Below are 21,440 nucleotides of genomic sequence, written 5' to 3'. Positions count from 1 at the left end.
ATTGTTAGGTCAAAGTCAACTTCTTCTATTGTTATGTTAAAAGGTTTATATAATTATTGTTGTTAAATACTAAAAGGATGGAGACGACAAAATTATTTTATATATTTATGCTACGGTTGATATTATATTACACGGATACAAAATAAACTGTATTACAAGTATGTGTAGTATTATTTTTTTAATCTATAGGAGAAATAACAAATTATTTGGACTTGTACTTAAATGTAACTTAAGGGTGACTCACGCTAGACCGGGCTGTGCCCGGGCCGAGGCGTCCAATATGTTATACATTTTCTATGGCGGCTGATCGGTGATCACGTGATACTTTTCATAGAAAACGAAACGCCGGAAGCTTCGGCCCGGACACGGCCCGGTCTAACGTGAGTCAACCTTTAAAGAACTTTAGAAATTACTGAAAAATTTTGTACCAGAAAGAAAAACTAACTAGTACTAAAATTTTTAACAAAGTACATATTAACAGTTCGAGTACCTATGTATTTAATACTCCGATACCTACAAAAATTACTAATAGAAAATCTCTTTCACAAACTGCAGTGCGGAACAATCTAAAGAGCTCGTAATAAATGATGTCCGCTGTCCCCTAAAGGGTCAGAAAAGCCGACTTTTCCACCTGTTTGTGCACCAATAAGTTAAATGGCGCTGAATGCCATTGTGCGGCCAGGAATGTGGACTTTTTCCTACCTCTATTGTTGGCAGGTAGGAATTAAGGCGGTCTAGACGGCTTTCTAACGTCTTCAGCTAAGTAATTGGACTAGTGGGTTTAGCTTTTGCTATTCTTGGCGGTTAATAGATATTGTTTTTGTTCATTTGAACGGTGTTTTTTTACTGTAATTTTGTTTTTAATACTTTGCTCTACGGCATTATCTAGGGTTTCGGAAGATTTTAGTTATAAGCGTTAGACACTTTCTTCGTGAGACAGGTAGATACTTAAACTGGTTACGAAAAATAGCCATGCTTTGAATGTGGAAATGTACTTGGAATGTGGGGTCCGAACGCGTCTACGCTATTTAAGGATTTATCCAAAAGGATAGCAGACGCCACTGATGATCGTAGAGCTGGCAGCTTCCTCGCCCAAAGAATAAGTATTGCGATACAGCGAGGAAATGCTGCCAACATCTAGGGCACCATTCCGCAAGGGAATAGTTTGTAGTTATTTTTAGATTATTTTTTAATTTTTATAGGTTAGTTATTTAATTATGTTTTATTTATAGGTATTTATGTATATTAAGTTTGTATGCATCTGTATTATGAAATAAAATGATCAACTTGGAATGTTCAATTGCAATAAAATATCGTGATTTCATGTTATTTTAGAATGCCGTTCTAAAATGAGACCGTAACTCCGATTGTATGGCGGCGGTTAAAAATCAAACCTTAGAATCGAATGAAATAAAAACCATTTATGTCTGCGGCATTTGACTTGTATCTGACTTTTATAGACAGGATCTTTCAGAGCGACTCTAACACATTCGCCTTATCACAACGGAATAAAGCTCAAAATTAACTTCATCTTTAACTTGTACATTACACTTGACACAATTTACACAATAGTAAACCTTATATCTTTGACTTAAGGTTGAACAACAGTCAGTAAAACTGTACCTAACTAGCCCACCGCCAATTGAAGGTGGATTTAATTGTCCGGGCCAGTGTAATGGCGTCTTAAGTTGCTGCCATTCTGGAGGAGACAGTTGTAGTTTTGCACTGGAGTCGACACATTTACTTTTACGACACACTGGAGGGACAGCTGATGGCAAGGAAGCGCTAATGGCTTAGCGGTAAGAGCGCGCGACTTTCAATCCGGAGATCGCGGGTTCAAACCCCGGCTCGTACCAATGAGTTTTTCAGAATTTATGTACGAAATATCATTTGATATTTACCAGTCGCTTTTCGGTGAAGGAAAACATCGTGAGGAAACTGGACTAATCCCTTAAAGGCCTAGTTTACCGTCTGGGTTGGAAGGTCACATGGCAATCGCTTTAGTAAAAAACTAGTGGCTATGCCAATTCTTGGGATTAGTTGCAAAGCGGACCCCAAGCTCCCTTGAGCCGGGACAACGCGAGGAAGATCCATACACAATACTTAGGTATACGAAATAATGTCCGATGAAGTTTTTTGTGTCGGTTTCGACAGGTATTGGCATAAAAATTATGAAGGCCAAAAAATGTCGAAGTTGTATTTTCGGTACTTTTGGTTTCGGTTTAGGTATAAAAATTGTGTTTTGGCCTAAGTTAATAAAGTTACCATTTTTCCTATTCAAGGCTTCTGTTCCTCGCCTAGCCGTTAATTTTATAGGTCCAGTTGAGCACACAATCTAGCAGGGGGCACTGAGGTCTCGTGCTTTCAACTTTTATTTGACATCCGAGGAGCCAGACGGACATTATGACGTCAAAATTATTACGTGAGATTAAATCTTGATTCTTAATGAAATGAAAATGTTCACAGCGTGTCGACTTCAATGGAAAACGCCCGTCTTTCCAAATCGCCTGTAAGTGCCGCTAATAAAGTCGGCCTGATCCTGTGAGCACACCTTAATGGCTGCCGCAAGTTTATGTTTATATACACAGGGCCTACCGCGAACCACGTTCGACGTGTTGCCTCTCTGTCGCACTTGTAAATTCGTACATAAGTGTGTCAGGGAGGCATTACGGGGAACGTGGTAGGCCCTCAGGTTTATAACAGGACAATGTTGTTTAAGCGCACCGCGTGCCTTCAAGTTTATGGTGTTAGGTTTATCACTCTTGAGAAATAATAATTTTTAAGAAAAAAAAACCGACTTCCATGGGGGCCGATGAAAGATTACTGTAGATGGTACACTATGTAGAAAAGGAGGTAATACCACCCACTTTTCTACTAGCATTTCGCTTCTGTATAATGGCTCCTCTACAGGATGGGCCAACGCCGGCCACTCCAAGGGACGCAGCCATGCGGTAGAATGAGATAGCAATATCACTTTCTCCCTCTAACGCATAAATGCGTCCCTTGGAGTGGCCGGCGTTGGCCCATCGTGAAGAGGAGCATGAGGGTCGTAGTTCTAGCCTAACCTAACCCACTCCTCAGATAGCAGTTCGGTTCTGTGCGGATCGCAGTTCGAATCTAATCAAACCCACTTTTCAAGTAGCATTTCGTTTCTGTAAGGCTCGCAGTTCTAACCTAACCTAATCCTTGTTCGGTTCTGTGAGGATCGCAGTTCAAACCTAACCTAACCCACTTAATTGGCGCATGCCGTGCGGTGTACGGGGGTTTAAGCGGGAGGGGCTAGTAAGATTGGCATCATCGTACTTTATACCTACATTAATTTTATGGTAGGTAATCATAGTTGTTTATTTAGTTAAGGTATCATAGTGGTTTTCTGGATCAAGGTCCGGGTCCGAGTCCGGGTCCGAGTCCGGGTCCGAGTCCGGGTCCGAGTCCGGGTCCGAGTCCGGGTCCGGGTCAGAGTCCGGGTCCGAGTCCGGGTCCGTGTCCGGGTCCGAGACCGGGTCCGAGTCCGGGTCCGAGTCCGGTTCCGAGTCCGAATCCGGGTCCGAGTCCAGGTCCGGGTCCAAACCGGATCCGGGTCCGAACCGGATCCGGGTATGAGTCCGAGTCCGGGTCCCAGTCCAAGTCAAAATCGAAATTCGTAATCACCAAACGTGTACCATGCGTCATTGAAGAGTTCTGTTCTGGTCATCATCAGCAGTTCCACTTCATCAAATGCGACAGTTTTTAATGTAAATGCTTGATTTTATGATGAAAATACAAAAAAATCTATACGTATGCCTTTAATATTTGAGGAGTTTCCTCGATTCCTTATGGATCCCATCATCAGAACTCGAGCTTGACAAAAATTTGGCAACTTAACTTGCTTAACGAACATAACGAAAAGGAAAAATCGCCAAACGTGATCTATGCGTCGTTTAAGAGTTCTGTTCTGATCATCATCAGCAGTTCCACTTCATCAAATGCAACAGTTTTTAATGAAAATGCTTGATTTTCTAATGTAAATACAAAAATCTCTATACGCATGCCTTTAAGATTTGAGGAGTTCCCATGATTCCTCATGGATCCCATCATCAGAACTCGAGCTTGACAAAAATGTGGCTTAAAAACTTAACTTGCTTAACAAACATAACGACGAGGACAAATCGCCAACCGTGAACTATGCGTCGTTGAAGAGTTCTGTTCTGATCATCATCAGCAGTTCCACTTCATCAAATGCAACAGTTTTTAATGAAAATGCTTGATTTTCTGATGTAAATACAAAAATCTCTATACGCATGCCTTTAAGATTTGAGGAGTTCCCTTGATTCCTCATGGATCCCATCATCAGAACTCGAGCTTGACAAAAATGTGGCTTAAAAACTTAACTTGCTTAACAAACATAACGAAGAGGACAAATCGCCAACCGTGAACTATGCGTCGTTAAAGAGTTCCATTCTGATCATCATCAGCAGTTCCACTTCATCAAATGTCACTTTTTTGGGTGTATATGCTTGATTTGTTGATAAAAACCCAAAAATCACTATATGTATGCCTTTAAGATTTGAGGAGTTCCCTCGATTCCTCATGGATCCCATCATCAGAACTGGGTTTTGACAAAAACGGGACCAATCTGTATGCATATACATTCAATCAAAAAAAGAATTTTCAAAATCGATCTAGTAATGACGGAGATATGGAGTAACAAACATAAAAAAAAATAAAATAAAAAATAAAAAAAATAAAAATAAAAAAAATAAAAAAAAACATACAACCGAATTGATAACCTCCTTCTTTGAGATTTGGAAGTCGGTTAAAAATGGGTCACATTGTATAAAATTGTCTAATTTGATCGCTTTATATTGCTCGTAAGTGTATTTTTTTTTTGAAAAATAAAGGTGTGAGAATATATTGTTTCTGATTAAGTATTTAGAGGGTTATCAAGCTACCATGACATTAATAGTCACTAATTCTGATTTCTGTTTGACCTGATTTTAAATTGAAATAGATGTAATATACGAACTAAAACAAATATTTCTCCTCCGCTTTGCTCTCGTACTTTAAACCAAAGGTCACTCGCGCCAGACGGAAAGCTTACCTACTTAGACTAATCTTATTATTCTCAAGCGCGTTTAAGGATCACTGTGGCCTATCTGTGGGCCACGTTATCTGTGACGGCAGGTACGGTCACATATAACGTAAGTAACTTGTGTTACCAATCACAAACTTTAAGTAATTCAGACTTTATGTAGGTATATAAAATACTGAAACATTTAGGTATTATCTATTTAATATGTTCTTATTCAATGTTAAATTTCAAAATACTTTGTTCCTATTATGTATAATTTGGAAACTGCATGAAAATCCGTTTAGTAGTTTTTGAGTTTATCGCAAACATACATAGACAGACTCGGATGGGGACTTTATTTTATAAGGTGTATTGATTATTGAATTAACTTCTAATGATACTTTACAGTTTTACACCATTCCCATTTCCGGCGCACTTTTGATACCTATTAGACATGCAATCTTGTGCATTCTAGACCTGTGAATTTAGAAATTATTCATCATCTCTGTTGAGTCAATGATCGTGGGTTTGGGCTATAAATGACACAACTGACTATTTTTAGAGCTATTTTAATAGAATAATTTTTATTATAACATAAATCTTCGGTGAAAAGTTCAATGTCAACAACACTTAGAATTTAAATTATTGTTGTGACACCAATTCATGTTTTAGCAAAATAAAAAATCTGAAAACTGAAGTTTCTGTTGATGTTTTTAACAGTTACATTGCATTTTGTCTAGATATTATAATTTTATCACTGGTTTTTTGAAAGTTTTAGTAAAATGATCCAAAAACATGGGTCAAAGACATTTTAGAAGAAGCTCACTTCAGTGGACAATACAAAGTTAAGTACTGGTACGTATATACCACGTTTTTCTTATTTCAATCTCAAGTATACTGGAAATAAAAAATAAGTTTAAAAACTAAAACCCGACTACTGCAAATCGCGCTCTAAAAAGTATGAAACAAGATAGAATTCTTATCTAAAATTATCAAGCAGGAAATATTATAAATGTTACCATTTTTTTTTATATAAAAATAAAACGTAATATAATTTACTGAATTTTTTATATATTTACAGAGATTCAGAGGATAGCCGTGGTCGTATGCCACATTACTTTTCAAATACAAATACAAATACAAATACAAATGCGTTTATTTCATTACTTTTTACATAAGTTCTTAGGTATAGTGTATAAGGGTTAGGTAGGTAATTAGTCCATCTTAGGTATAAGGAGTAAGTAGGTAAGTATTAATCTAAACATTGTGCAACAAATTGTGTAAGTAATGAAAAAGGTGCGGGTACAGCTTGCTGAATTTAAACCCGCCCTTGGTCAGCTAATTGGAATGGTATTAATATTACATAATATTTAAATTATGAAATTCACATAAAAAACAAAACATTAGTATTTGACAATAGTTTCCTTACGGGGTATTTAATACAGAAACAGTATTTAATAGCATATGTTTCGTGTGGTTAGTATTTACCTAAAAGTTAACTTTATGAACGCATCCCTCACGGGGCTGGTCACGTGTATATTCTCAAACTCTTTTTGATTATTCATGTACAACTTTTTAAGTCTAGATTTGAACTGTTGGATACTCTTTGCCTCACGCACAGGAGGGGGGATATCGTTCCAACATTTGGTGGCAGCGTAACGAAATGACCCCCTGAACGCGGCCGCACGATACTCGGGCGGTACCAGCAGCAGCGCGTGGAGGGCTCGGCGCGGGCGCGCGGAGTCGGCCGCGGCCGCGCGCCGCAACTTGTCGGCCAGTGCGCGCGACGTTTGCCGTGCTAACACGCGGAAGGTCGCGCACGCGAGGTGGACCCGCCGCCGCGCGGACATTTTCAGCGAATTTAATTGATTGAGCGCTGGAGTTATACGATCGCGACGCCCAAGCCGCTCACTAAATCTTGCGCAAGAATTTTGAACTTTTTGTATACGATGACTTGTTTTCTGTAATATACACGGGCCGTAGACTGTGTCGCAATAATTAAATTGGGACAAAATTACAGATTCAACTAGCATTCGCCTCACTTCGGCGCTAAGGAATTCATTTATTTTATACAAGGACTTGAGCTTGTACATCGCTGCTTTTATCTTCAAATTTATATGTTTCTCGAATTTAAGTCCCGAATCCATGTACAAGCCCAGGTTCCTAGCACAATCCACAAAAGGTATGTCTGTTCCGCCTAGGCGTACGGGAAGACCGAGCGACTGCACGCGTCTAACAGAATTCCTCGCCCCAAACATGATTGCATTGGTTTTCCCCGGGTTGAGGCAGAGCGCGTTGTCCCGCGCCCACTCCCACACTCGCTGCAGGTCCTCGTTGAGCCGACGCACGGCTCCTGCGGCATCCTCCGGCGCGAACGATAGCAGCAACTGCGTGTCGTCCGCGAACATCTCGCAGTGCGCGTGCTGCGCGGCGTGCGGCAACTCCGCCGTGTACACTGCGTAGAGCAGAGGCGAGATACACGCTCCCTGAGGGCACCCACGGGTCACAGCTGCGAAAGATGAGTAAGTGGGTCTTCCGTCTTTATTCAGACACTTTACCATCTGCTTCCGGCCTGTTAAGTAGTTCTTCATGAGCCTCAGCGCCACACTGTCTAGCCCATAGTAACGAAGTTTGCAAAGCAGAAGCTCTATATCTAAAGAATCGAACGCTCTTGAGAAATCTAATAAAACCAGTATAGATACTAACCCTCTGTCTGTGGCGTGAACTATCTCGTCTACGACATTTAACAAGGTAGTCTCAGGACTGCGCCCTGCTCGGAAACCTGACTGATTATCCGGAATTACACCAGACCCCTCAAGATACGAAGATAACTGCTTGGTCATTGCCTTCTCTAATATTTTCGACATAGCTGGTAGGATGCTAATTGGTCGGAGATCGCGGTAGTCATTAACTTGATCTTTTTTTGGCAGTGGTGTGACGACCGCTTCCTTCCAACCAGTAGGAAAACAACCCTCAAGCAGACAAGTGTTAATAATATGGAGAAGCACTGGAATAGTTCTGGGCATTGTGAGCTTTAGCATGTCTATGGAAATAGCATCTGTTCCCTCGGCGTTAGTTTTTATAGTCCCCATGATCTTCAGCAGCTCCTTCTCGTCAATATCCTTGAATGTAAACTTACCACCACTCGCGCCGTCCGACAATGCAAAATGTTCTAACAGATGTTTAGGTACTGGCGAAGTGGGCGGCAGCTTAAGAAAACTGCTGTTTATCTTGTCTGGATCGTTGAGAAACTGGGGTATTTCGTTACTAGCCTTTTTGGTAGCTATGCATTTCCGCACGCCGTTCCACATTCTTTTTGAGTTAGTAATATGCGAGTTAATCTCACGTGTGAACGCCGCCTGCTTCTCCGCTCTCACCATCTCGGTGACTTGGTTCCTCAGCTGGCGGTAGTAGCAGTGCGCGGCGGAGTCGCGCGGCTGGGCGGCAGCGCGCGCGCCGGCTCGCTCGCGCAGCAGCATGGCGCGGCGCACGGTGCCAGTGAGCCAGGGCCGCGGCGCCGCTCCCGCCCGCCGCGAGACTACCGGTGCATGGCGATCCCACAACTGCAATATCATATTAACGAAACCATGTACTTTTTTATCTATCGAGTTTTCATACACGATATGTTCCCAGTCAACTACATTTAGGTCATGTTCGAAAGATTCTCGGTTTACACAATCCAGTTTTCTATAAGTTATTATTCGCGAAAGTGGCCTTAATATTGGAATATTGAACCGCGATATTACCAATCCGTGGTCGCTAATAACGGGATTATGACGCACAGTTGTTTGTTTACAGAGACTATAGGCGTTCGTCAATAATATGTCCAGCAATGTACGTGACTCTGTAGTAATCCGAGTAGGAGTGGTTACTAACTGGCTTAATCCAAATTGACTACATAAATTGTCGATTTTACGACTATTAGTTAATAAATCGATATTGAAATCGCTAAGGAAAAACACATAATCCACGGTTGGTAGGTACTCCATTAACACATCGGCCACCGAGCCAAGCGCCGCGTCCACGGGTACTTGTGGCGGCCGGTACGCTGTACCTATAACGCACGTGTGCCTCGCCACCGTGAGATGGAGCCACAGCTGCTCGAGACCCGCGGCGGCGGTAGGCAGTGCCAGCGGGCGCACGGCAAGCCGTGCGCGCACATAAAACCCCACCCCTCCGCCGCGCCGTCCCCCCTCACGCCGCTTATGTATCAGCTGGTACCCTGGAATGTCATATGATAACAAATTGTCACCCGCCCAAGTCTCGTTTAACGCTAGCACATCCAAATTTTCTGCCGTTAGTGTTGATGTAATATTATCGAATTCCGTATTTAGACTCCTTACATTATAAAGACCCAAAGACAGTTTATGCAACGTACCCATGTTCCTAAGGAATGCGTTCAATCAGAGATATGCTTAGAATATTCAACAAAACATAGACATTTAGAACAAGCCGAGTATTAGTCATAAACAATAGGCAAGTGTTAAGAGATAACCATTTTATATTCCTGAGATTATCATTATAAAAACTAAATTCTAAAAATAACATAGTCAGTAATAAATGTAGGAGAACACAAAAACTTGCTTGCGCTATAAGTATACAAGTAAATATTATGAAAACCTCAAAATATCCGTTATTTAAGGCTATGATCATTAAGATGTATAATTTTGTATGCAAGATGTTTGAGTTTAAATAGTTAATTTCCAGATGGCTTAAGTCACACAGTATGTATAGTATGTAATATTGTATATAAGTAACTGATGGTGCAGTAACACTATTCAGTATTGACAGGCTAGAAAAAACTAAGTTAAACATTCGATAGTAATGATTTGTAAACAAACCATGCATTGTTGTTATTTTGCCTAAACTAATCCAAATATACTTAATACAAATATGGAAGTTTACGGTCCTTGGAAAGAAAAACAAGATAATTACTTACTATTATTATTGTTCAACGCACTTTACTCACTAAGCTCTGAAATTCATTTTCCGTCTTGATACCTATAATAGGTGAGCTGCCGTCTTTGCGTATCATAATTTTCCCGTCCTGCACCCACACATACGCATAGTTTAGCTGGTTTTTGTAATGCTGTTTCACCATATATAGTAGGTTTTTCTTGGCGCTTGATAAGTACTCATTCACGTATATACGAGTATTCCTTAGTGCTCCTTGGTACCCAAGTATCGCTGCAGATGTCAAGGGATTCGCTTTATCGGTACGTGCACTACGCAGGAACTGGTCTCGCTTCCTCTTATGTACAAATCTGACAACTATGGGCTGAGACGACTGCTGCGCCTTACCGGCTACATTAACGACGCGCGTACGCCTACAGATGGATAGGTCCTCTCGCACCAGGGTGGTTCCGACCGCAGCTCCCAGTTGCTGCACACGCTCGTATAAGTCCTCGTTCTCCGTTACCGGAACACCACGGATCTCCACAGCGCAGTCGCGAGCCTGGTCGTCCGCCTGCTCCAGGCGCGCCTCCAGCTCCGCGATCCTACGCTGGTCTTCTTCGTGCTGGTTTTGAAGTTCCTTAACCTGCTGATGTAATACCTTCATTTCGGCTGTATTTTTTTCAATTGCCGACAGACGTTTTAGTATCTCGTTATTGCTTTGCACAAGGTCTTGGATTGACGCCTGCAGTGTAGTGTGCGTGCGTCCAGCTGAAGGTGACGATGATGATTTGGGTCCTTTTGATGCCGCCTGACTCGCCTGAGAGTCCATGCTATTGTCCAACAAGCTGTTCTGCATACACCTTGGACACGTCCAAGCGATCTTCAGTTTTTTTAAGTCCTTTATTTGCTCTTCGCTTAGGTCCAAACACCGATAATGATAGCTTAGATGGCAAGTAGCCACATCACAAGTACGTCCTGTAGATTTAGTTACAGATTTGGCCTCACAATTATGACACACTTTGTTCGCCATGACTTAGCAACCGGCCTTTGTTAACGGTCACTTTGACTACGACGAAATAACAATGTCGTATTTTTGCCTAAAACTGCACTGCAATCACAACGCGAACATTAACCGTGAATATTTGTTATATTGTCACACTCCGTATCACATAATTATCGTGTTTATATGCGTAAAACTATTTATAACAGATTAAAACTCGCAGAGCCAAACCGCTCGTATTCTAGGTCTACCCTCCAATCCTTTTAAGTTTATAATCGTGGCATACGACCACGGCGATCCTCTGAATCTCTGTAAATATAAAAAAAAATCAGTCAATTATATTACGTTTTATTTTTATATAAAAAAAATGGTAATATTTATAATATTTCCTGCTTGATAATTTTAGATAAGAATTCTATCTTGTTTCATACTTTTTAGAGCGCGATTTGCAGTAGTCGGGTTTTAGTTTTTAAACTTATTTTTTATTTAATTAATTTTGGGGTCATGATTTCGTTACTAACTTTTTGAAGTCACTTTATATTACTTTTGCGAGGGCGTCCTCAGTACAGAAATGCACGCAGAGCGCCGCCTATATCGGGCTACGCCCAACTCCTTTAGTGCCTATGAGGGCGCCGATGGCGGCCGTCTTTGGAACGCGTACGTCGGGTTACGCCCGACACATTTAGTATGAGGGCGCCGAAGGCGCCCGGCTTTGGAACGCGTATGTCGGGCTACGCCCGACTCTTTCAGTATGAGGGCGCCGAAGGCGCCCGGCTTTGGAACGCGTATGTCGGGCTACGCCCGACTCTTTTAGTCTGGGGGCGAAGAAGGTGCCCGGCTTTGGAACGCGTACGTCGGGCTACGCCCGACACTTTTAGTATGAAGGCGCCTTCGGCGCCCGGCTTTGGAACGCGTATGTCGGGCTACGCCCGACTCTTTTAGTATGAGGGCGCCGAAGGCGCCCGGCTTTGGAACGCGTACGTCGGGCTACGCCTGACACATTTAATATGAGGGCGCTGAAGGCGCCCGGCTTTGGAACGCGTATGTCGGGCTACGCCCGACTCTTTTAGTATGAGGGCGCCTCCCGGCTTTGGAACGCGTACGTCGGGTTACGCTCGACACTTTTAGTATGAGGGCGCCGAAGGCGCCCGGCTTTGCAACGCGTACGTCGGGCTCCACCCGACTCTTTTAGTATGAGGGCGCCGTCTTTGGAACGCGTATGTCGGGCTACGCCCGACTCTTTTAGTATGAGGGCGCCGAAGGCGCCCGGCTTTGGAACGCGTACGTCGGGCTACGCCCGACACTTTTAGTATGAGGGCGCCGAAGGCGCCCGGCTTTGCAACGCGTACGTCGGGTTACGCTCGACACTTTTAGTATGAGGGCGCCGAAGGCGCCCGGCTTTGGAACGCGTGCGTCGGGCTACGCCCGACTCTTTTAGTATGAGGGCGCCGAAGGCGCCCGGCTTTGGAACGCGTATGTCGGGCTACGCCCGACTCTTTTAGTATGAGGGCGCCGAAGGCGCCCGGTATTGGAACGCGTATGTCGGGCTACGCCCGACTCTTTTATTCTGGGGGCAAAGAAGATGCCCGGCTTTGGAACGCGTACGTCGGGCTACGCCCGACACTTTTAGTATGAGGGCGCCTTCGGCGCCCGGCTTTGGAACGCGTATGTCGGGCTATGCCCGACTCTTTTAGTATGAGGGCGCCGAAGGCGCCCGGCTTTGGAACGCGTACGTCGGGCTACGCCCGACACTTTTAGTATGAGGGCGCCGAAGGCGCCCGGCTTTGCAACGCGTACGTCGGGCTCCGCCCGACTCTTTTAGTATGAGGGCGCCGAAGGCGCCCGGCTTCGGAACGCGTACGTCGGGCTACGCCCGACACTTTTAGTATGAGGGCGCCGAAGGCACCCGGCTTTGCAACGCGTACGTCGGGCTCCGCCCGACTATTTTAGTATGAGGGCGCCGAAGGCGCCCGGCTTCGGAACGCGTACGTATCTTGTAATAAAATTGACTGTTTGATACATTTTGGCTGATCAGGACTTCTATACCTATTCACGTTATAAAATGTTGCAGGACATTAAAAAAACACCATGTATGGCGGCCAAACAAATTTCTTTTGCAAAAACCTTCTTGTATAGCCGTAGTCGCGTAACACGCGGATAGAAACCAGAGCGCTTGTAGCTAATCGAAAATGTAATGTTTTATCTGGCGCATGCAAGCAAAGCCGGGTGCAAACGCTAACAATATTTATATATTTGAAATGTGCTAATTGAGCTCTTTCCAATGATGTATAACACATCATCATTACTTAATTTTAGTTTTTTGGTTCGTGACTTTATGACCTCTAGAGGGCGCAGTGTTCATTTTTTTGGGACGCCATATAGCCTATAACCAGCGGACGATTAAGACGATTCGAATGACACATCGTTTGTTAAATTATAATAAGTACTTTAGAAGTTATGAGGGAACAGATGAACATACATACATACATACATACATACATACATACCCACATACATACCGGTCAAAATCATAACCCTCCTTTTGCGTTGCCGTAGTCGGGTAAAAAATAGCCAAAGTTTCAAGCTGCCTTAAAGCTCAATGTCTTAATGGTTCTGGTTTGGAAAAAATATGTAAAAAGAGGGTCTAAAGATATGTTTTTTCTAGCCTACATTGTTTAAAATTTTCGCTGACAATACATGGGGTTTAAATCTATAGGTATTAGTTAAGGTCCTTTAACTAATGTACTGAATGTTACACCTGGCCTAATTAAATATATGTATAATTTCATTTGTACCTAAACATCATTTTTGATTCACCTACAGCAGATACCCACAATAGTAATAATTACTTACGTACATATAGGTTACATTAAGTTTAGTTTGACTGTAATTAATTTAATATTATTATACTGGCAGTAATAAATTAACTGTTATAAGACTCTTAACTTAATGGTGTATTACTATGGTGTTTTTATTAAGTTAAAAGTTGAAATAAGTAAGTAAGTCAGCATTAATTTTATGATAATTGTTGTGCTTTTGTAAATCTGTACGTTTTGTTACAACATTTTACTAATTTGCTATTTCTGATTCTCAAAAGCAATGAAATTAAAGTTGTAGAGGTACTTATTTCATACATTTTTTTTGAATCTAAGTATAATCTATATTCTTTTAAACTTTCCCCACTTTTTTACCTTTAAAAAATTATCCCCGCCGTCAGCGGAAACCCAAGTACCGACAGAAAAAGCACAAAATGGCGAAGCGTTGGTCAAGGAGCGCGCCGGAAGTCGCCGAGGTGACAGGTGGGGGAAATGGCCGAACATCCGGTCGCGGGCGGGCTTCCGGTGTGCGCACGAGTGCCGTTGGGTCACGAAACTAGCGTTTGGAATGTAGGAAAACAGACGAAATGTTATTCGAAGAAGCAAGTTACTACATAATAATTTACTTAGGTAGGTATACTTACTACAATATAATTTAATATTTTATATAGGTATTAAGTGGACAGCCGTGGTCGTATGTCACATCAAGCGATCACAAGCTTAGAATTATAATAAACAAACGTTCTACTTGCTCTGTTGTTGTTTATCACTTATTTATTTATTTTTATCATTTATTTATTTTGTTCAGTATACTTAACAATTGTAGCTACGAAGACAAAATACCAGACATAGATATATGTTACGTAAATATATAATATTAATTGCAAGTTTAAAGGAATTTATTTAACACGTTCCCTGTGTACCTAGGAACCAGAAATTGAGTCCTCACGTGCAACATGTTTTTTGTCAACAGGTTCATAGCCAGTATGTGCACGCAAATAAAAAAGACCTAGCTCACACGTGTAAATTTTGGCAATGCTTTAAGTTTATATGGGGTCGTGCATCATTTGTGGTGCATGCACGTATCATATGTACCCTAAAATGCTACACATATGATGCATGCACAGGGAACGTGTTAAGCATGCCGCTTTATAATGAGAGCGTAACTTGGATTGTATGGGAGTGGCGTTTAACAGCGGATTCGTGACACTAAATAAAACTCATTATATTTACCCGGGTACTCATTGAAATTTTGCTACTAATCAGTCCTAATATTTATGTAGCCAGAACGTTCTCAACGACAGGTCTTTACAATGTCCTATGATAGCGTATTTAATGGCCCCACACCGTCGAAGCGAGTGGTTTAAGAGCCTCTACACGTGGCATCAAAGGAAGGTGTCTAATATACACAGTTTAAACACTTACACACCGTTTAAGTAGGTATTTGTGCTTATTTCTTGTGTTAAAATATACCTAATTGAAAAAAAAAATGCTTTCGTATGTCTGGCCAAACCTTCAAGAAAACAAACAACAAAGAAAACAACTACCATCTTAAATTCAGACATCGCACTTGCACCCCCTCTGGTGTTGCAGGTGTCCATGGGCAACAGTAATTGCTCATTGATTAGTCTGCTCGTTTGCCTCTTATATACAAAAATCGAGAAAATTTTTAGGGTTCCGTACCCAAAGGGTAAAACGGGACCCTATTACTAAGACTTCGCTGTCCGTCCGTCCGTCTGTCACCAGGCTGTATCTCACGAACCGTGATAGCTAGACAGTTGAAATTTTCACAGATGATGTATTTCTGTTGCCGCTATAACAACAAATACTAAAAACAGAATAAAATAAAGATTTAAGTGGGGCTCCCATACAGCAAACGTGATTTTTGACCAAAATTAAGCAACGTCGGGCGTGGTCAGTACTTGGAAACGGTCACCCGTTTTCTTTTTGCATTTTTTTCCGTTTTTTTTTGCTTTATGGTACGGAACCCTTCGTGCGCGAGTCCGACTCGCACTTGTCCGGTTTTTTGTTTTTCTGTGTAGAAACAGCAACACTTAACTGTACATCGGTGGACCTTATTACAAAAGGCATAAGGTCCATCTATGAACAGTTAACAGTGAGTGATAGTATGTTAGTTCCCTAAAGAACAATGAGTTCGCCATTAGATCTCTCTACCGGTGACATGCTACATCAAAGGGCGCCAGACGTGACGCCCTCAAAGACGCGCTCCGCGGTAATGGTGTGCTTTTTGCTGTTACTTACACATAATAGCAGACTCGTTTCAGAACAATGTGCTTTTTAAAATTAATGTTTAGGTACATATATCTATAGAATGGATTTAATGAGTGTAAACCTTATAACGATTTTATCTACTTAAAGATAAAAAGAATCGCATACCTATATCTAAGTTAAGTTTTTTTAAAATTAAATATGTATTTATTATAACACAATAAATTAAACAAGTGTAAACTACATTACCATCTAAAATTAAAAAAACTAAAATTAAAATTAAAAATTAAAAACTAAACTAATCTAAATTAAAATAAATCTAAAAAAAGCCCCCGTGGTATTGTGCCAAAGATGCTGGCACCATTCCCTCGCTGAATCGCAATACTGATGCCATTAAGTTACGTTTAAAACCGTTTATCATTTAGGTACCTTCTTTTTGCCGTGTATTGTCATAACCTGATTCCAAGACTGCTAAAAAATATCTGTAGATACCTAACTAGTAGAAAAATATAGACAAGAGCATGTCGGGTCATGCTTAGTGTAGGCTTTAGCTTAGGTACGAACATACAGAGCTGACGGACATATAGGACAAAGCCAATTGTAGAAAAAAACCGGGCAAGTGCGAGTCGCACTCGCGCACGAAGGGTTCCGTACCATAATGAAAAAAAAAAACGAAAAAAAAAATGCAAAAAAAAACGGTCACCCATCCAAGTACTGACCACGCCCGACGTTGCTTAACTTTGGTCAAAAATCACGTTTGTTGTATGGGAGCCCCATTTAAATCTTTATTTTATTCTGTTTTTAGTATTTGTTGTTATAGCGGCAACAGAAATACATCATCTGTGAAAATTTCAACTGTCTAGCTATCACGGTTCGTGAGATACAGCCTGGTAACAGACAGACGGACGGACGGACGGACGGACGGACGGACAGACGGACAGACGGACAGACGGACGGACCGACAGACGGACGGACAGCGAAGTCTTAGTAATAGGGTCCCGTTTTACCTTTTGGGTACGGAACCCGAAAAAGGGCATGTATTTGCAAAAAATACGTCTTTTCTTTATTTTCTCTGAAATTCGCCTGCATTATTTTTTCTAGGAAACTATAAAATAAATCTCCTTATAACTACTACAGCCAAGGACCGTCAAATTTATCACCTATCTCCGCTTAAACAGCATTCTAGAGTGCACTGTAAAAAACGGCCAAGTCCAAATTGAAAACACGTGTACACACAAGCACTAAATCACCTAGATCGCGTCTAGACGGGCAATTTAGGTACCTGACTCATGCCTTATGCCTAGGTCTTGTTCTAAGGCACAATTGGACGTTTCCCCTTTGACGATTTATTTTGTCTGATTGTATCTGTTTGGTAATTTATTGTTTTTGGAATTAGACTTAGAAATTGCTAAATAAACATAATAAAAGTTTTAATAGTTGCATAAATCAGATTTGTGATTTACTCACATAATGACCTGCAATTTGGAGTTCCATTCCCGGGCGAGACAAGCAAATTTAAAAATCTTTGATAGCAGTTTTTTAAAATAAAATAATGTTTCCATTAAGTAAAATGAGCTAACTTCAGGTTTTAAGGCTCTTTCTACAGGGCCCATAATTTTTTTCCACATTGTATATTCCGTTGCTGACATAATCTTTTTTTTCTTAGCCTATTTGAGTATCCCACTGCTGAGCAAAGGCCTCTATAACTCCCCTGGTTCTCCATAACTCCCGATTTTGTGTTTCCTCTGGCCACTAAATTTACCTGTAAAGGAAGGTGTGAAAATGGTATCGCCATCTCCTCCTGGGCTTACTCCACCTCACTCCTGAGCATCCACTTTGTGGCTACGTTAGTCCACCTATCTGCATGCGATAGGTGATGAGGTGACTTAAATTAGATAAATGTAAAAATGTCAGCACATCATGACATGACAACTGCCATGCCATACCATGCCAAGGCCAGTTATTACCCCGTATAGGTCTGCCCTTTCCATAGATTGTAGTCCACTCGGGATATCCCACGACCTATCACATCACGACTTTATATCACGCTCCAAAACGTCACAACTCTTACCATGGGCTAACGTTGCAAACCTCGTATCTCCCCCAAACTAGTTAAGGAATTTGCAACTTTGGGTACTGTTGGCTAAAGTTGCAAATCGTTTATGCCCTTGAAATGAAGTTACTAGATTATTTTATGTCATTCATGATCAGTTATGAATTTATACTTATGCTTAGCTTTAAGTGATGAACGCCTGTTCTGAATTTGTGTGGAAAAATGACGATTTTATGTTGATGTTTGATGGGAGTTACGCTCTTTTTAAAATACAGGTTATTTCATTGATGAGCTAAAGGTCCGTTCTTGGTTGTTTTAGATAATTTATTGAGTGCTTTGTGTTTAATAAAGCTCGGGTAAATTGTTTATTGATTATGTAAAGGTTAGTCATAAAGTATTCTGCAGGAATTTATTTTATTATAGGATATCGATCAAGAAACGGTCGAAGTATAATACCTATTATAGGACATACAATAATTTGCCCCTAACAAACGATTAATAACGGCTAATTATATTTAAAAAAACCGGTCAAGTGTGAGTCAGACTCGCGCACGAAGGGTTCCTTGCCATTACGCAAAACACGGCAAAAAATATTTATTATTTAGGGATATTCTGTTTTTAGTATTTGTTGTTATAGCAGCCATAGAAATGGGCATTTCCATTTAAAGTTGTACCATAACTCACTTGACGAGTTGAAAATATAATTTGGATTATTTGGTACTTTTTTATGTGATTCTAGGAGTAAATATATTCTAGTTTACGAAACACAAAAGAGAATCGTTATATTTTTAGCATAAACCAGTTAAAATTAATATTTAATAGGATGAGGGAGGTTTTTTGCGGTCCGTTTGGTTACAAATGGTTATTGAAATAGTCAATAAAAGACATACTTGAAGCAAATGTTTTTATGTTTAAAGCATAATAATGTTAATAAACAACCTAAAAACAATCATCATTTACCAATTTAGAACAAACATTTTTCATAAAAGGAAATTTTAGGTGGTTTGGTTACGAGGTGGCCCCAAATCGTACGATATTTTTAGGTTTATTAAATAGTTATTGGCATTACTGCCATGTGACGAATAACAATAATTAGAATTACCAAAACTAAAGATTATTGTCAAAAAAAAAAAATATTTTAGCTTATAAACTTTGAATAAACAATAAAAAATACTTTTGAAATCAAGGGGACATTTCCAAATGGACACCCATGTACCTTAATGGACAAAGTAAAGACGAGATCACAATAATCAAAAATTTACACAAATACTCAGTGATTAAAAAAAAGACTACAAAATATGTACCAAAATCAGTAGATAAGGTTTTAAACATAAGAAACTCAATATTACTTAATAAAATATGACTTATTAATTGCATATGAATTGAATAAGTATAGACAAAGTCACGGTAAAAACTATACATACTCAATGTGCGTGCGACTTTACCGTGTACGTTTGGTTACATTTTTCTAGTCCGGCTATATGTCACGCTTCAAATTGTAACCAAAAGGACGCAACGATTTGTCTGATCCAGAATTAAATCTATTCAAAATAATACAAAACTAACCGCAATGTTCAACTTATGTGCTTGATAAATAACTAAATGAAACATGGTTTTATTTAATATTAACAGTGTTTTAGTTACTTAAGGTTCAAGCTGCATAAACAGTTGAACAAAACGGACAAAACATTGAGTAAAATTACCGGTCACACACCAGCCCGCCGTGGAGGTTGCGAATTGCCTGTTATAAATCAAATTTGACGTTTAAACAAGCTTTATCTATGGTCACAGGGTTTCCAGGATGATAAAAAACCTAAAATGTTGGTAAAGAGTATTTCGCTAAGTAGCGAAAACTGCGTAACCAACCTGTGCCTCTACTATCAGTTGGCAGAGTATTTTTCACTTACTTTCAGTGAATAAACGTGCCGTGTGTCACGTTTTACGTTTCTTTACGGTCTTATGTACCTAACTTCACTCCACTCCAAACGATGTTGTCCCTTTCTAAGTATACTATAAAACAGAGCAAGAGTTATATCGGAGTTTTATACAGCGCCTCTAGGATTCACCTATAGAACTAAATAACAAAATTGACACATTTTCTCACGTCTACGTAATTTACTATCTATGCATCTCGCTCTCGCATATTAGTGCAAGTGAGATGCACAGAAAGTAATGTTACATATACTGATGGTAGCCGTGAATATGGAGGGTAGAGGTAAGGAGAATCCTTTATGACTTTATGAGAAAACTCCTTTATGGGTTATGGGAGAATATTTTCAAAAAGTGGGCACGCTGTCAGCTATTATAATTTTTCTAAATCTCTCCAGAGTAGCGAAAAAAAGAAAACCCATAAACCTAGTTTTTCATTGTATAAATACCGTACTAAAAATCATGGAGAATGGAAGATACTCGTATTTACAAGTGGAAAAACGTTTTCTCTTTTTGTATGGACGATTACGTAGTATACTTCCCTCTTAAGGTTTTTGACGGACACTTTTTCATTATTAATTACATGGAGATTGTATTCCTTACCTCTACCATCCACTAAGAGCATTTAGAAGGGACATGTCATCGCTGTCATTTTCTTTACAAAACAGTCTGCCGATTTTTGCGGGGGAGGGGACGTCAAATGTATTACTATTTCTACATGATTTGTACGTAACGTACAAATAGCCATGTCAGTCCATACAAAAGTTTACACAATTGTGTTTTTTGGCAGAGGGGTAAGTAATAATGTCAACAAAAAAATAAAGAGTATACCTACGAGACTACTACGACTATGATATTTGATTTATTCGGTTGTCAATATAAAACAAATGTAGGTGTTCTTTCTTCCCGTATGAGACGCCATTGCTATGTAGTCTTGCTTGAGATTAATAAACATTACCTATATGGTGTTAAAACAAGCTTTTCTTTCCTGCTTGGAACCCTAATCCTAAATCCTAACAGTAATCACTCAATGGCCACTCCAGTTATTAAATGCTCTAAGACCAATTTTGTCTCTTTGTTACTGACTCAACCTTCATTCTACAATTTTTTAAAGATTTGACGTTGCCATAGTTACGAAAATAATAAACACATCAATGTTAGTAAACAATCGTAATCACCTATCAGCCGTCATAGAAAATGACATGTCGGACGGTCCGGCCTGGGCACGACGCGGTCTAGCGCGAGTCATCCTTTACCCTACTTTAAAGTAGGGAAGCCAGTAAACAATGTATAAATTAAAATATATTGTATTCAAGACAAAAATTGCAAAATATGATAATGACGTAAACATCATTAATAATCGAGTTAAAATTATGACTTTGCGTGTTAAAAAATAGGAAGCAAAGTATACGGCGCGATTATACAGGCTACTTTTGGCTACATATTTATTACCTATGATGAAAATAG

The 21,440-nt window shown here is 40.3% G+C and overlaps 3 protein-coding genes across 3 annotated transcripts in view; 2 read left to right on the top strand and 1 right to left on the bottom strand.

The window, feature by feature from the left end:
- LOC134664315 (neurexin-4) overlaps nucleotides 1-21,440 on the top strand; it is a 426,329-nt gene that overhangs the window by 73,900 nt on the left and 330,989 nt on the right. The window lies entirely within an intron of this gene.
- Nucleotides 1-21,440, top strand: part of LOC134664303 (L-aminoadipate-semialdehyde dehydrogenase-phosphopantetheinyl transferase) — a 264,536-nt gene that overhangs the window by 73,399 nt on the left and 169,697 nt on the right. The window lies entirely within an intron of this gene.
- Nucleotides 6,535-10,610, bottom strand: LOC134664707 (uncharacterized). Its single transcript, XM_063521452.1, has 3 exons — nucleotides 10,352-10,610; nucleotides 9,046-9,272; nucleotides 6,535-8,613 (listed from the first exon to the last, which is right to left on the bottom strand). The coding sequence occupies exons 1-3, from the start codon at nucleotides 10,608-10,610 to the stop codon at nucleotides 6,535-6,537; spliced, it is 2,565 nt and encodes an 854-aa protein (XP_063377522.1).

The sequence above is a fragment of the Cydia fagiglandana genome, chromosome 5 (assembly GCF_963556715.1).
Source record: "Cydia fagiglandana chromosome 5, ilCydFagi1.1, whole genome shotgun sequence".
In the NCBI taxonomy this organism is placed as follows: domain Eukaryota; kingdom Metazoa; phylum Arthropoda; class Insecta; order Lepidoptera; family Tortricidae; genus Cydia; species Cydia fagiglandana.
Note: the sequence above shows the minus strand (reverse complement) of the source record. Positions and strands in the feature narration are given on the sequence as shown.